The 16,611-nt window shown below is 39.7% G+C and overlaps 1 protein-coding gene across 1 annotated transcript; it reads left to right on the plus strand.

The window, feature by feature from the left end:
• Window positions 1-307: 307 nt before the first annotated feature.
• Window positions 308-12,790, plus strand: ak2 (adenylate kinase 2). Its single transcript, XM_052093566.1, has 7 exons — window positions 308-493; window positions 834-959; window positions 1,357-1,467; window positions 1,794-1,888; window positions 11,484-11,556; window positions 11,738-11,933; window positions 12,571-12,790. The coding sequence occupies exons 1-7, from the start codon at window positions 395-397 to the stop codon at window positions 12,576-12,578; spliced, it is 708 nt and encodes a 235-aa protein (XP_051949526.1). The 5' UTR covers window positions 308-394; the 3' UTR covers window positions 12,579-12,790.
• The last annotated feature ends 3,821 nt before the right edge of the window (window positions 12,791-16,611 follow it).

Here is a 16,611-nt window from a genome sequence, read left to right on the forward strand (position 1 = left end):
TAAAGCGATGTCTGGTTAATCATAATTTAGTTATCGAGTCGGAAGACCATAATAGAAATGATAGCCTTTATAGTTTGATAAGATATATTAACAAATATGTTGTTTATCTTATCTACACCTTCAAATCTCCTTGATGTTCGATGTGGAATTTCATTCCAACTTCCGGATATAAGATGATTCTGAAACATTATATTCCATCCAATGTGCTTGAATAGTGAATAAACGACGTGTCGTTGGCCAATCAAATGGCTCTCCTGGTGTGAGAAGGCGGGGCATTGATCCCATACTTAGAACACGGAGGCGTTAACACTTCCTTTCTTGGCGGAGTGAGTTTGTGTGCTCGAAGAGTGGTTTAGAGAGTGAAGTGTCTTTAGTTCGTTTACAAGTTGTAACCATGGCCCCTAGCACGCAAACGGATGATAAGGTATCCAGTGTACGTGAAGGCATTCGAGCCATTCTGCTCGGCCCGCCCGGTGCGGGAAAAGGGACGCAGGTGAGAGTCGGTGTGAATGGCCGCGTGGCTCATTCTGTTCTGTCCTCCTGCCGCAGGGAAAATAGTTTAACTAAACTGAAACAGATTGAACTCATTATACCCTTTGAACCGTCAATAAATGTTACACGTGTGCCATCATGTTGCTATGAGCTTTTATTTGATCAGAACAAGAACAACTTGTACCTATACATACATATTCTTCCTTAACATTGTTGGATGATAAAATATTTGTCTTTCCTTCAACTTTTGTTAGGGTTTTAATGTTGACTATTGGTGTGTATTGTTTCTAGATTCCTAAATTCGTGTTTTTTGGTTTTTGGTTTTGGTTTTGCCTTCACAGGCACCCAGGCTGGCAGAGAAGTACTGTGTGTGTCACTTAGCCACTGGAGACATGCTGAGGGCCATGGTGGCATCTGGCTCAGAGCTTGGCCAGCGTCTGAAGGAAACCATGGATGCTGGCAAACTGGTAAAATGGATCCATATCTAGCCTAGTGTATACTGACCCTTATAGGTATAGTTCACCCAAAAATTTAAATTCTCTCATAATTCACTGACCTTCTTGCCATTCCAGATGTTATTGACTTTCATCTGCTAAACACAAACAGAGATTTTTTGAATAATATTTCTGCTCTGTAAGTCCATAAAATGCAAGTGAATTGTGGCCATAAATTTGGTCCAAAAAGCATATAATCTTGTATTGTATGGACCTACAGAGCTGAAATAATAAAAAAATTGGGGTGAACTATCCCTTTAAATAATCAGGAGACTGTTTTTTTTTTTTTTAATGCTTGAATCATTAAATTGGACTCAACTGTGTTTGGATTGATAAAGACCTATAACCCTGATCATATCCTGACCTTTAGGTGAGTGATGAAATGGTGGTGGAGCTCATAGACAACAACCTGGACACACCTGCCTGCAAGAATGGATTCCTTCTGGATGGTTTCCCACGTACTGTCAAGCAGGCAGAAATGGTGAGGACTTCAATTGTTGAATTTTTCCTCAACAATTCAGGATCAGTCAGTATGTTTCGGTTTACATGGACTTTAAAAGTTTGATTTTAGTTTGACTAAAACAATAATTTGTTTTTAATTTAAATGCTTTAGTTCAACTAAAATTATACCACACTAACAGACCAAGATGATGAGATCGTAGCTCTGCTCTGTCCAGCATGTATGCATTTTAATTGGACCACATGATTACTGTATAACCGCACATGATAATCAACCCTGCATATGGAAGTGTATCAGCTTGTCAAACCTGTGGCTGCTCTGTTTCCTTCTTTTTTTTTTTTTTTTAGTTGGATGGCCTCCTGGAGACGCGTAGTGAAAAATTGGACTCTGTTGTTGAATTCTCTGTTGATGACTCTCTACTTGTACGCAGGATCTGTGGGAGGTATGAGGGTTGATGGGACCATTTCTAGTCCACAGATAAATATTTTTATTTGGCTGATACCCATGACACTGTTTTTAACTAAGTCAGTCCAGAATCAGTTTCAGAGCTTTTATTAAAAATGTGTCTTAAACATAGTTGATTTTGTATTTTAACCTATGTTCAACCTGGTTTTTGTCATGGTAAATGGCCATAGAAGCTGGCATGGTGTTAAAAACAACAGGTTGTGCACTTGTAGGATTTTAGCAGCACACACCACTGATAGGCAAGTATTCTAATGTCAAATAAATAAAAATGGGAAGCCCTGAATAGAGTTTCACACTCTTCATTCACAGTGTCATTCAAGAATAACACTAAGCATGTATTAGGTAGGAGATACTATTAATTGGGATTAATCATGCTACATTCAAATGTAAAATATAATTAATATATTTTTGGCAAATATATTTGCTATACACTGATGACCCTAAACATTGTGACCACTTACATTTAAAGCGAATAACGTTGATCATCTCCTAATACCCGTGACGCACCAAGCCGGCAGTCAGCCATCGGCCAAATATCGGGCCATCGTTGAGCATCTGTCGGCCTAGTTTTTGCGGTGTATTCTGCACCATTGTCATTAATCGACCCCCGTTGGTGGCTTTTTGGCCAATTGAGCATGTTGAATCCACACCGGAGCCCGTCAGTGAGACATATCAGTCTGATTGGCTTTTCTGCTTGGCGAAGCAATGGACGAGAAGAAAAATGGAAGTGACAAAAGCAAGCAAACAACAAAGTCGAGAGGGCACATGCACAGAAGGCTGTTCTCATTTTTCATCTCATCTGAGCATTCCAATATGCAAATATTTTCATAACGACATTGTCATCTGGAATGAAGAAACTGAAGACCAACTGATCATCATGATTGAGGAGAGGCCAGCTCTGTACGACATTGCAGAAAAACATTATGCCAACCGAGTGGTGAAAGCAGAACTCCGGCGTGAGATCAAAAACAAACTTGTTATATTCGGTAAGATTTTATTTTTGGCTATTGAGCTCTTTAGCAGAAACTGTTCATTATTGTTTGCTAGTGCACTGTAAATATACTTTTTTATTTTCTGGCAAATTTTGGTTATTGAACTGGCAGTTGTTGTGTTATGTGCTAGCGCCTTGAATCTGCCCTGTCGCAACAAGAGCAAAAATAATCTTTGTTTGCACTGCATATAGACATGAATTTGACATGCTAACTCAATGTTTACAAAACTTGACCTTTTCTTTCAGAGTAAGGGCTAAGAAAGAGGTGGGGTTATCTGCAAACACAGGATATGTGGTACAAGAAACTTGCACCCTCAGGAAGTTTTGGAGCACAGAAGATTTGCCGGCAGCAATGGATCCTGACCCGGCTGCAGTTTTTAGATCCCCACACAAATAGACCACTTCCAACCTAACTCTCAGGGTAAATTAACTGTTCTATTTAAAAAAATATATATATTTCTTGCTTCTATCCTTTTATTATTGTCACTTGGATAAAAACATCTGCTGCATGACAAAAATTTAAAAACACATTTGCAAGAAGTTGTCACTGATTGCCCTGGTGGGGTTTCTACCCCTGTATTCACATGTAGACTTTCATACGTTAACTTTGTTTTACTCTCCCATTATCTTCCACAATGTGCCATGAAGTTCATCTGTATCAAGCCATTATAATTTCAATTTGTCAACACTGTGACGGAAGCTTATTCACACCAGGCATTTCACACCTGACCACACACAAACCAAATGGAGCCCAATTTTCAGGATATTGTTTTCACAATGCCCTGTTATGAGTGCTTGATGAACAGTTGTAAGAATCCATGGTTTTAAATCCCCGTCATTGTGAATTTATTTGAAGGAAGTAACTACAGCCTTTTCCAAGCAACTACAGCCATTCAAGCACTTCGAGGCCTCGGGTGAAGCTCAGAAAGTCTACCAGCTAGGAATCAACATACTTTATGTGCACCATGGGTGAAACCCCGGGAAGGTTAGCTTTTCAGGAAGACCACAATGATGCCAGCTCTGCCTACTGCAAAAACATTGAGCACAGATTGAGAAGTTGCATGTACGCACTTCCTATATTTTGCACCACTGAAAAGGCACTGCACTAATGTCAGAATTCAATTAATGGCATACTTCATCCCTGAGCTGCTTTGCTCGTGTTGTAGCATTGGTTGTGTGTGTGGCAAGGAGTCCTTCCATAGATTAGTCCTTTCTGTAGAGCTTACAGCACTCTGTCCACAGGAAGTTGTGCAGAGCACAGCAAGCCAAAACGGTGTCCTCAACTTTGGCAGTGACTTGAATGTTAATGGTGGTTAGACGCAAACGGTTTGCTAGGATGCCAAAAGCATTTTCTATCACCCTCAGAGCTCACTGCAGCCTGTAATTGAAGATTGCTCAACATATAGCTTGCGGTTTGGATATGGCTTCATGAGGTACTTTAAGGAAAATTCCTCCATCTGCCACAAGAGGAAGGAGCCAGCTGGTCAAATGCAGGAAGTGGTTCAGGGATGTTGGATGTTCTATTCACCAGGGCATCCTGCAGTGAGCATCCACCAAACACTCCGCCATTTGAAATCAGTCCATTGCAACCAACATCTATGTACAGGAATCTGTAACTGCTGTCAACCGGTGCCATTAGAACTATGGAAAATGTATGCTTGTAGTTGAAGAATGTTGATTCAGTCCCTGGTGGGTGACGAATGTTGATGTGTTTTCCATCTAGAGCACCCAGGCAGTTTGGAAGTTCCACACAGCCTGGAATCTATCGGCTACTTGCTGCCACACTTCCACTGTGTCTGGGCACAGAAAAATAAATAAATAAATCTAAAACACATGAAGGCTAGTATCATATGTCAGACCCTTGATAACTTTTTGGACTCAAGATGGCGCCGGTATGGCCGCTGCGTTGTGAAACTGCGAAACAACACTGCAGTTTATTGTTTGTTTTTTGTCTTTGATGTTGTCTGCCTTATTGTATAGGACAGACAAACGCTTTTGGACATTGGTTCTGCAATTTCACACTGAAAACCGGACTTCAAATTCCTCATTGCCGACCCGCTGTTTCCAAACACACCAGCGGAGCCCTTTGTCTGGGTTGCCCAGCCACGGAAATGTAGAAGGAAAAGGGGAAAAGAGCCGGGGTTCTCATCAGAGTAAGACAATGTGCAAATCGACCCCTGCTACCCAGTATACTACTGGCAAATGTTCAGTCTCTGGACAACAAGCTCAGCGAGCTAAGAGCGTGGATCTCTTTCCAACGAGAGACGAGGGTCTGCTGCGTTATCTGCCTTACAGAAACTTGGATGTGTAGAAACTGCGGAGATTCCAGATTCGGCCATCAAACCCGCGGGGTTCTCCGTGCACCAAGCGGACCGAGCGAAAGACCTCTCCGGTAAACGCTGAGGTGGTGGTGTATGTTTTATGATCAACAAATCATGGTGTGATCAGAGGAATGTACATTTTATCAAGTCTTTCTGCTCTCCTGATCTGGAATATCTCAGCAGTCATTATCACAGCTGTGTACATCAAAGGGAATAAAAACTCTGCCGTGAACACAGCTGCCTCTCTCTCGGATAAGCTTAATTCATTTTATGCTCGTTTCGAGGAAAATAACACCGCCCTCGCGGAGAGGGCACACGTGGCCGACACTACAGAGGATGGTTCACTCTCCATCTCTGTTGCGGATGTAACCGATCCTTCCGAAGGGTGAACATCCGTAAAGCCGCGGGTCCAGACTGCATTCCGGGACGTGTCATCAGAGCGTGCGCGAACCAACTGGCTGGTGTTTTTATGGACATTTTCAACCTGTCCCTCTCCCTGTCTGTATTCCCCACATTCTTTAAAACGTCCACCATTGTGCCTGTGCAAAAACAAGCCAAAATCACTTGCTTAAATGTCTGGTGCCCTGTTGTTCTGACCCCCATCATCAGCAAATGCTTTGAGAGGCTAATCAGAGATCACATCTGCTCTGTGCTGCCCACCTCACTGGACCCATTGCAGTTTGCCTACCGCAACAACCACTCCACTGATGATGCCTTTGTATTTACAATACACACTGCTCTATCCCACCTGGAAAAAAGGGACCTATGTGAGAATGATGTTTGTAGACTACAGCTCAGCATTCAACACCATTGTGCCCTCCAAGCTTGATGTGAAACTCCGGGCTCTGGTCTTAAATAGCTTGCTGTGCAGCTGGATCCTGGACTTCCTGTCAGGCAGATGTCAGGTGGTTGGAATGGGCAGCAACATCTCATCACTGACCCTCAACACTGGAGCCCTGCAGGGCTGTGTTCTCAGCCCACTCCTGTATTCCCTATACACACATGACTGTGTGGCAACACATGGCTCCAATGCCATCATTAAGTTTGCTAATGATACTGCGGTGGTAGCTCTGATCACTGACAATGATGAAACTACAGAGAGGAGGTGCACACTCTGACACACTGGTGGCAGGAGCACAACCTCTCCCTCAATGTCAGTAAGACCAAGGAGCTTCTAGTGGACTTCAGGAGGAAAGACAGAGGACAGCCCCATCACCATTAATAGATCACCGGTGGAGAGAGTCAGCAGCTTCAAGTTCCTCGGTGTCCACATCACTGAGGAACTCGCATGGTCCGTCCATACTGAGGCCATTGTGAAGAAGGCTCACCAGCGCCTCTTCTTCCTCAGGCGGCTGAGGAAGTTTGGAATGAACCACCACATCCTCACACGGTTCTACACCAGCACTGTAGAGAGCATCCTGACTGGCTGCATCACAGCCTGGTACGGCAATGGCTCCGTCCACAACCGCAAAGCCCTACAAAGAGTGGTGCGAACTGCTAGACACTTCATCGGAGGTGAGCTTCCCTCCCTCCAGGACATACATAATAGGCGATGTGTGAAAAAAGCTCGGGGGATCATCAGAGACTCCAGCCACCCGAGTCATGGGCTGCTCTCATTGCTACCATCAGGCAGGCGGTATCGCAGCATCAGGACCCGCTCCAGCCAACTACTTGACAGCTTCTTCCCCCAAGCAATCAGACTTTTGAACACTATACATCAGCACTGCACTTTATTAATCTTTATTATCTCACACTGGACTGTTATATTCTCCACAATACAACTTGTGTGTGTGTGTGTGTGTGTGTGTGTGTGTGTGTGTGTGTATGTGTGTGTGTGATATATATATATTTTTTTTATATATATCTTTTTTTTTTTATGGTATGTACATTCTTTTGTGTGTATTGTTTACTGTACATTGTATATTATTGTTTTGTGTAATTATGTGTAAATTGTGTTGCGTAAATGTTTTGTAATTGGTATATGTCTCGTCACTGTCATGACTGCTATGTTGCTCGGAACTACACAAGACTTTAACCTACTGTTTCACTTGTGTATATGGTTATGTGACAAAGTGATTTGATTTTGATTTGAACTTGTAGTCATGTGTCCAAATGCCTACAAACTACACTGTAAGCTTCAAAGTCTAAAAAAAGAAAACTAATATAACATGCATACATTTTTTTTTCTTAAAACATGGTAGATTTCTGCACAGGTTTCAGGAACGATTTGTTGATACTCCCAAACAGAACTGGTAAGAAAGGCTCCTGAAGCTTGGTCAGAGCATCTCTGAAATGGCAAGGCACGTGGGGTGCTCCTAGTAGGCAGTGGTGTATACCTACCGACAGTGGTCCAAGGAGGGACAAACAGGTGACAGGGCATTGGGCGCCCATGGATTATTGATGTGTGAGGGCAATGAAGGCTATACCGTCTGGTCAAAATCGAATTCTACTGTGGCATGTCACAGAAAATTTTAATAATTGTTACTGGAGGAATGTCACATCGCACACTGTTGTATATGGGGTGCATATCTGCAGGCTAGTCAGAGTGCCCATGTTATGATCCCTGTCCACCGTTGAAAGTGCCTACAATGGGCACACGAGCAGTGGAAGGTCACCTGGTCCAATAAGTCCCATTTTATTTTGCATCACGTGGACAGCTGTGTGCTGTTTACCTGGGGTAGTTATGGCACCAGGATGCACTGTTTGAAGATGACAAGCCAGTGGAGGGAGTGTGATGCTCTGGGCAATGTTCTGCTGGAAACCCTGGGTCCAGCCATTCATGTGGATGTCAATTCGGCACATTCCACCTACCTAAACATCGTTGCAGAGCGCACAGGCGCACCCCTTCATGGTAATGGAATTCCTTGGTGGCAGTGGCCTCTTTCAGCAGGATAATGTGCCCTGCCACACTGCACACATTGTTCGGGAATGGTTTAAGGAACACAAAGAGTTCAAGGTGTTGCCCTGCTCCCTAATTCCCCAGATCTCAATACGATTGAGCATCTGTAGGATATGCTGGACCAACAAGTCCGATCCACAGTCCCTCACAACTTACAGGACTTGAAGGATCTGCTGCTAATATTTTGGAGCCAGATACCACAGGACACCTTCAGGGGTCTTGTGGAATCCATGCCTCTGTGGGTCTGTGCTGTTTTGGCGGTACACGGAGGACCAACAGCAATATTAGGCAGGTCCTCACTATGTTTTGGGTCATCGGTGTATGTCTCAAAGAACTGGCAATAAATTAGATGGTCATTGTTTCTTTTTAATTATTTAAATATGCAATGTGGCAAATAATGTTGTGCCAAATACCAGTCTAAATATACGATGATTAAATCCAATTATCAAGGTGCGTAGGTCCAAAAATGTGAATGAATGATGAATCCGTACTCAAAAATAGGCCCAATCTCACAACAATTTATTTATTCAGAGGCACCAACAGAATAAAAAAAGTGTGACGTGCAGCAGCAAAAGGTTTTTTGGTTTACCCCTTTTGGAATACCTTAAACATTCTAATATTAAGCATGCAACTAGTTCAAAATTCAAGACACCTAGTTATATACATTCCTTGAAGCATTGCTTGTATCTATAATTAAAAACATATTACATTTTAGTATCATATATACATTATTTCCCATTGATATAAAGAAATGTACTTTTTGTACATTGATATAGAACGGAAATTCAGTACAGCCCCATTGTTTCTGTTTTCGACCTGATTATGCGTGCTTATTCATGGGAAACCTAGAGGAACGATATATTTGGAAAAATCATGTGGAAAATATATGTGATTGTTTTTTTGTTTTTTTTTCTCGTTTCGTTTTTTAAAGTCCAAGGAATATTTTTGACTTTTTTTTTTAGAACATTGTAGAAATTGACACCCATTCGGTTTTGTTTCTTGATACAAAAGTTCTATTTGAATCTGGTACTCTTTAGACTACTTTATATACTAAACCCATGGACAAAAAATAGGGTTTTACATGCATTGACTGTGCATCCTATTTAAGAAGGGGTTACCATACACAAAATGTGAACTTTAGAATCCGATTTAGAGTACGAAGTTGGTCAAATGTACAAGCAATTTTGTTTAAGGGGATATTCAAAGTGTCTTGATTATGCAATTGATAGTCACCGTATGAGATGCGTTACGCACTAAAAAGGACAAACCTTTTTCTGTTGTGTGCACTACTACGTATTTAGCGTATAGTCAAGAAATTAAGAACATAATCAAAAAGCATTGGCATATATTATCGAGTGATTGTGTATGTGCTACATCATTCTTTTTAATCCTCTGCTCTTCTTATAGAGAGAACAATATTAGAGATTATTTTGTTAAATCTGATACCTTTATCACACTGAACATGAGAGATTGTCGTTTAAGTAAAGACATTGTTTTTGTCCCTAAACTTAACTGTGCTGCATTTAAGCATAGAACTTCCTCTTTTGAAAGTTCGATAACAGACCATACATATAACATCAAACAATGTCTCATGTGATTCCGAAAATTTGATTTACTTTCATGTCCTTGTAATAAATTATATGTTGCCAAAAATAACAGGCAGATCAGAACTTGCATAATAGAACATATGAGTCTGATAAGAAGAGACAACAAAATCACTTAATTTTAGTGAGGGGAATCACTCTGAATTGAACTTTCTAGTGATTGAACAAATTAAACGTAACCGTAGATGAGGGAATATAGAACGTAGACTTTTACAGAGGGATGTAGATGGATTTTTTTTTATTTGAATTCAATGTATCCTCTGGGAATGAAGATCTTTCTTTGGGTTGTTTTTTGTAGATTTAAAAATTGTTTGTAGACTGAAATGTTTTAAGTTAATAAATGTTTTCGATGTAAAACTGTGGAAAGTAGATTGTTGTGTACATTTGTATATCTATGTACCGTAGACCAACAATTAATGGATGAAAAACAGAAACAGTGGGGCTGTACTAAATTTCCTTTCTATGTCAATGTACAAAAACTTAATGGTTTTTATTTATAGATACACAAGCAATGTTTCTTGGAATGTATATAACTAGGTGTTTTGAGGTTTGAACCAGTTTCATGCTTAATTTTAGAATGTTTACGTAACGGCTTGTACTAGAAATGATTGCAAGTGTGTACTTATAGGTATTTAGCACTAATGGAGTAAACCCAAAAACCTTTTACTGCTGCACTTAGCAATTGTTTTGCCAATTATTTTTACTGTGTTGGAGCGTCTGTATAAATAAATTGATGTGAGATATAACCCATTTGAGAGAATTCATCATTCCTTTGCTTTATTTAAATATGTATATGTAAAAATTTTCATTTTTAGCGTATAGTCAATTAGACTATACATAAAATCAGTGGACATGCTGCAATTAAAAGTTGGGCAAAATCTGCTGCAGTTTTCAAGTGAACTTTTTAAAAATAATAGGATCAAATGGGCAGATTAAATTCATATCAAGCTTTATTGGCAAGATGGACTCGTATACATTGCCAATGCATTATTAGACACTATATATACAGATATAAACCAAATTAAATGCTGGAGTTTAATTTGTTGAAGTTTAAAACCTCAAAACTGTTATTTTCTCTGGCTGCCGTTCAGTTTTATCACAAACATCTCTCTTGCGAGGATTTGATTTTGACACTGGCTCAGATGACAGTGAGAGCGTTTTCGGGCAATGTGAAGAGATATGGCAGCTTCCCAATATCTCTCCCACACTTGTCTCATTACTTGCAGGAAAAGTCTCCTTTCTCTGTACAGTAAATCTGCTCCCGTGTTTATTATGCCCGGGAATTTGCGCGTCATGAATAAGCATGCACTGCTACGCACATTTAGTTTCTGTGTTGGGATGTGCAGTAAAGTCGAACGTGTACCTAATGAAAATTTATATATGGCAATTTTAGCCACACAGTGGGGGAAAACATTAGTGAAGTTTCAGGAAGTGGAGAAACAAAAATGGATACTGCATTAATTGCTCTAATGTTTTAATGCATTAAACAGTCAACTATTAATAGCAGAAACTAATTTTAATTTCCTAGTCCTAAAATACAGTATATTATTGGGGGAATGGCAGGAATATATCTTCAGGCAATTTTGATTGCAAATTTTTACCGAAAAGGAAGTGTTAAACAAACAAATGATAACTCTTTGACTCCAAACTCTGTTTAAAGAGGGATTTTTCCCACCATTTCCTTCCTTGCTTGTGAGAATTGTAAAACATGAAGCTGACACTCTTGTTTAAGTGTAATCTGATCCATTGTTCCTCAGGCTCATTCACCAGCCTAGTGGCCGATCTTACCACAAAGAGTTCAACCCTCCCAAGGAGCATATGAAGGATGATGTAAGAAACAAAAACAATCTAATTTCCAGTGTTGCACCTCATTTATGTCTGGGGAGCATTTTATCTAGTTTTATCAAGTTTATCTAAATCTGTTTATTTCTTATGTTAATTATTTCATGACATGCAAGTGCATTGTTCTAAAGTTTTGGTCTGATTCATACATTTATCCATATATCCATAGGTGACTGGGGAGCCTCTTATGCGGCGTAGTGATGACAACGAGACGGCATTGCGCACTCGACTAGAGTCCTACCACAAGCAGACGGCCCCTCTAGTGCAGTACTATAGTGCCCGTGGCTTGCATACTGCAGTCGATGCTTCTCAGTCCCCCGAACTTGTTTTTGCCTCCATCCTCGCTGCCTTCTCTGCTGCTTCCTGTAAAGATCTTGTCTATTTTATCCAAAACATGTCTGCATCCCTTCTTTCACTATTTCTATTAAGGGATCCATAAAAACCTAATTTGCATAATGACACTTTATTATTTTTATTAAAATTGATTTTGGCACCTATTGTGCCATGGGAAACTAAGCTCCTTAAATGGTATCTTAAATATTGAGTGTAGCTTATCAGGAAACTGTGATTGTCGTACCAATGCTAAATGTGATGTCTGTATAGATCAACATACAAATTGTGATTTAAACAAAAAGTAATTTGGTTAAATGTCTCCATATAATGGATATAAGTGCTGTAGCAATTTTTGCTCTTACCAGGCACTTAAAAGGGTATGATTGTTATTTACACTACTGCTGGTGCTGGATAGATTTGAGCCTATTTACACAAATGTTGTAAAGAATACAGATGCCTGTTTTTTTTTTTTTTTTTTTTTTTGTAGTAATGTGTGTTACCAGTAGAGGTCGTGTGAATGTTTAATGATAACTAAACTTACTTCAACAAACAAGTGGGATAATTGCGGAATAAAGCATTTTTATCAGTAACTTTTATTTAGTTATTTTTATGAATTTATGTCCTGAGTTGAATCATTTATTTACTTTTACCTGTTTTTTTCTCCCACAGCTGTATGAAATCCAGTTTCTCCCATCCAGTCTGATCCAGATGAGAAATTAAGGGATGGGGAAAGTGGGAGTTGGCAGTCTCCAAGGTTAATAAAAACATTCCATGTAGTGAAATTTTGTAATGAACAGATTTGACTGAAACCCACATCACAGAAGGCTTTATACATTACCTCAAATAAACAGATTTTCTACTACCTTGGATCAAGGTGTTGCTTCCTTGTATTACTCATTAGTTTATAGTTGTGGCATGTGAGGAGAATATTTTATTAATTGGAACACTATCGGAATTCCCAATTTAGGAAATTGTTTGTTTGTTCTTCCCCTAATTCATTTAAAATTTTCAATAATCTTAAAAGACAATGTAAGATTTATTTTAGTTTACTAAATGTATTCATATGTATTTTCATAAGAGGTTTGACAAAAGCTGTCTATCTTTTTTTTTTTTTTTTTCCTTACATTTGACTCAGTTGTAGCCTTTGTGTTGATTTTAAAACATCCTTATTCAAATTACTTTCTGTTTTTGTCATTAAACAGTATTGATGATACGCAATATGATTTGAATATATGTAAGGCACGTCTAATTAAACAGCAAATATTTATATTTCCTGGCAATGTGATATGCAAAAGAACCATCAATAGCAGGCAAATATAGACCTATTACCTTTATATCTAACCTCTGTAAAGTGATGGAAAGAATAATTGCAAATAGGTTTTATATTGTAGAAAGCAGAGGACTGACAGCACCATACTAGTTCTGGTTTCGCCCTGGTCGCTCTACTCTGGATGCACTTGTAAGGCTGGAAACCAAAGTTAAAAAGGCACTAGCCATGAAAGAGGTTCTGGGGGAAGTATATTTTGATATCGAAAAAGCTTATGATATGATGTGGAAAGAAGGATTATTATTAAAGTTGCAGAAGACAGTAACATGGTTAATGTGGAAAATGGAACACCTCAAGGAAGTGTTATCAGACCTATATTATTAAATATTATGATAAATTATATATTTGAAATAGTAAATCCAGACATCAATACAGCATTATACACAGATGATAGAACAATGTGGCAAAGGGGAAGAAATGTTATTCATTAAGGAGTGTGGAACGACGGTTATTAGAATGGGGCTTCAAAGTCATGTTGTCAGTTCTTCACCAGGAAACAAATAGAACAAAATATACAGTTGCATGTATATATGTATAGACAACCATTGGAAAGAATGGTAGTTCAGATATTTAGTGTTATGGATGGGTAGTAAACTAACATGGAAAATTATTATTAAATATATAGAAAAGTGTAATAAAGTGCTGAACCTGTTGAGATGTGTAGCAGGACAGGCAAACAGTCATTGTTGAATATATACTATGCACTTCTTCACTTCACACTGATTAATAATGCATTGTGTATGGGACGAAACTGGATATTATATAAAGCAGAACATTAATATCTATTACAGGAACCATTAAAACAACACCAGTAGCAGCAATGCAGGTAGAGCTGTCAGAAATGCCACTAAATATACAACATCAAAAATTATCTATGACATATTGGGTAAATTTACAGGCTCATAAGAAAGAACCTCTGGCAAGGAAAGTCTTAGAAGAGAGTTGGGAAACAAATTCAAGAGGATCAGGATTTCCATGGAAAGCTAAAGAGTGTGCAGAAGAAATGTAATAAGATTCTAGAATATTTGGACCAACTGTTACAATGTCCCAAATGCCCAGAGGTTATTCAGTGAACTTAAAGTTGACTTTAAATTACATGAATACGTTAAAAAAGGAGAGAGTGGAAATAATATCAAATCTATATCATCGGAACATATTAGAACTGTCCATTATGCATTTATTCCAGTACACTGATGGCTCAAGTAACCCTGACACTGGACGAACATTTGCAGCCTATTATGTACCAGAGTTTAAAATCTGAAACTTTGGGAGGTTAACGGATGGGACCTCAGTGTACACTGCAGAGTGGGTTGCTGTTCAAATGGCACTTAGTTGGGCTGAGGAAGTGTTACCAGATATGTTTGTTATATGACTCAATGGCATCACTCTTAAGCCTTCAAACATGTAGAGATTGTATCTTAACAGAAATAATGATCGGTTTAGATTAAGGCCGATTGGAATCTCAGTAAAAACAAATTATGGGTACCAGCACATGTGGGGGTGCAAGGAAGCAAAAAATGGATAAATGGCTAAGGAAGCACTTAAATTAGATAATATAAATTTAACAGTCAATTTAAGCAGGGCGGAAGGAAAACATTTGATTTTAGAAGCTTGCTATTACAAATGGCAGAAGTACTGGGATACATGTCAGACATTTGCACAAAATATGAAGCAATGTAAAATTACTCTTTAACTTTAATAAAGAGGAACATGTTATGCTCACACGCTTAAGAATGGGTCGTACTTAATGCAGCACTTCACATCATGGGCAAACATAACACTGGTTTATGTGATACATGCCAGGAAATGGAAACTCTTGAACATGTTCTAATTAAATGTATCACATATGAACAGGAAAGAATTGAACTTATAAGAGGACTACAAGCTTCAGGATGTACAGAATATACTGTATGCAAAATTTAAAATATTAGATCAGGAACTGGTAAATGGTAAAAGCAATACTGAAATTCTTAAGAAATAATGGTCTTAAACATAGAGCATGGGAAATCTTCCTTTTAGTCAGCAGCCATATCACCCTGCAGCACTTGCCTGGTTGCCCACTAAAGCTAAACAGTGTTGAGCCTGGCCAGTACCTGGATGGCAGACTTTGTGGGGAAAACTAAGGTTGCTGCTGGAAGTGGTATTAAGGAGGCCACTTCTGTGTGGGTCCTAATGCCCCTGTAAAGTGAGCGTAAAGTCCATTCCACTTTGTTAATTGAGCGAGGGAAGTTTCTTTTGACAGACCTTCAACCCCTCAATTTTGACAATTTACTGTAAAAAGCACCATCTTTCAGATGAGATTTTACACTGAGGACTCTCTGTTTTCATTAAAACTTATTTTAAAGAGTAGGGGTGTAACCCTGGTGTCCTGGCCAAAATTGCCCTCATCAAGCTTCCTAATAATCCCCATCCATTAATTGGCTAGATCACTCTACCCTCCTCTCCACCAATAGCTAGAGCATTCTGGTGCACTATGGCTGCCGTCGCCTCATCTAGGTGAATGCTGCACAATGGTGGTGGTTGAGGAGAGTCCCCCATACTACTAATATATATATATATATATATATATAATCAGTGCCAAGACTTCATCCTCGTCACACTAAAGCACAGTAGGTGGCGGCATGCACCTATTTTGTTGGTTTGCAGCCCGCCAGTAAACCTACAGAAGAAGAATGTGACACGCAGGCTACATCCACTTCACTTTTAACATCCACCACTGCTAACTCCCCCAAGCGCTTCCACTCAGGGGAATCCCCGCCGCCATTTTGGAAGTCCATTCCACTTTGTTACGTGAGCGGAAGTTTCTGTTGACATACCCTCAACCCCTCGATTTTGACAGAGGGAGCGAGTCTACTCTGATGTACGCTTCAGGCAGCTCCATATCCCACAATGCAACTCGAGATTCCGTTGCATCAGTCTCAGAAAACGTTTTCTCAGTTCTGAAGATCACTAAATAATTCCACAAATTGACATCATCCTTTAACATGCTGTGACCAAGGGTTTAGGGTGTTCAAGTTGTTTCAAGTCTTCCGCCAGTAGCAGATACTCGCGCAACGTAAGCATACATTCGAGTACCACGAGACAGAGTGAAGTTTGCGAGGGAAGGGGATACAAATTTGAAATGGTACACAGCCGCATTCGTTTGCGCCCTTGAAGGGCATTGCGGGAAGGGGACGGCACTCGAAAATTCGTTCCAATCAAAAGTATGAAAACCTTTTTTTCGTTTTCTTCTTCACAATGAGAATTTACAAGAACTACAGTACTTTCATGCTCTCTTTAGAGTTTCGCCCCGTTTCGGTTTAAAGCCGACGTCACTGGGCGGGGTTTCCGACTCGAACACGACTGACGTCACGCGCAGGGGCTTTCCTCACTGACGGAATGGA

Source organism: Xyrauchen texanus, chromosome 26 (genome assembly GCF_025860055.1).
Source record: "Xyrauchen texanus isolate HMW12.3.18 chromosome 26, RBS_HiC_50CHRs, whole genome shotgun sequence".
Classification (NCBI taxonomy): Eukaryota; Metazoa; Chordata; class Actinopteri; order Cypriniformes; family Catostomidae; genus Xyrauchen; species Xyrauchen texanus.

Coding starts and splice junctions, on each gene's coding strand:
- ak2 (XM_052093566.1), top strand. CDS start 395: ATGGCCCCTAGCACGCAAACGGATGATAAGGTATCCAGTGTACGTGAA. Junction 960..1,356: donor CCATGGATGCTGGCAAACTG/GTAAAATGGATC, acceptor CCTGACCTTTAG/GTGAGTGATGAAATGGTGGT. Junction 1,889..11,483: donor GTACGCAGGATCTGTGGGAG/GTATGAGGGTTG, acceptor ATTGTTCCTCAG/GCTCATTCACCAGCCTAGTG.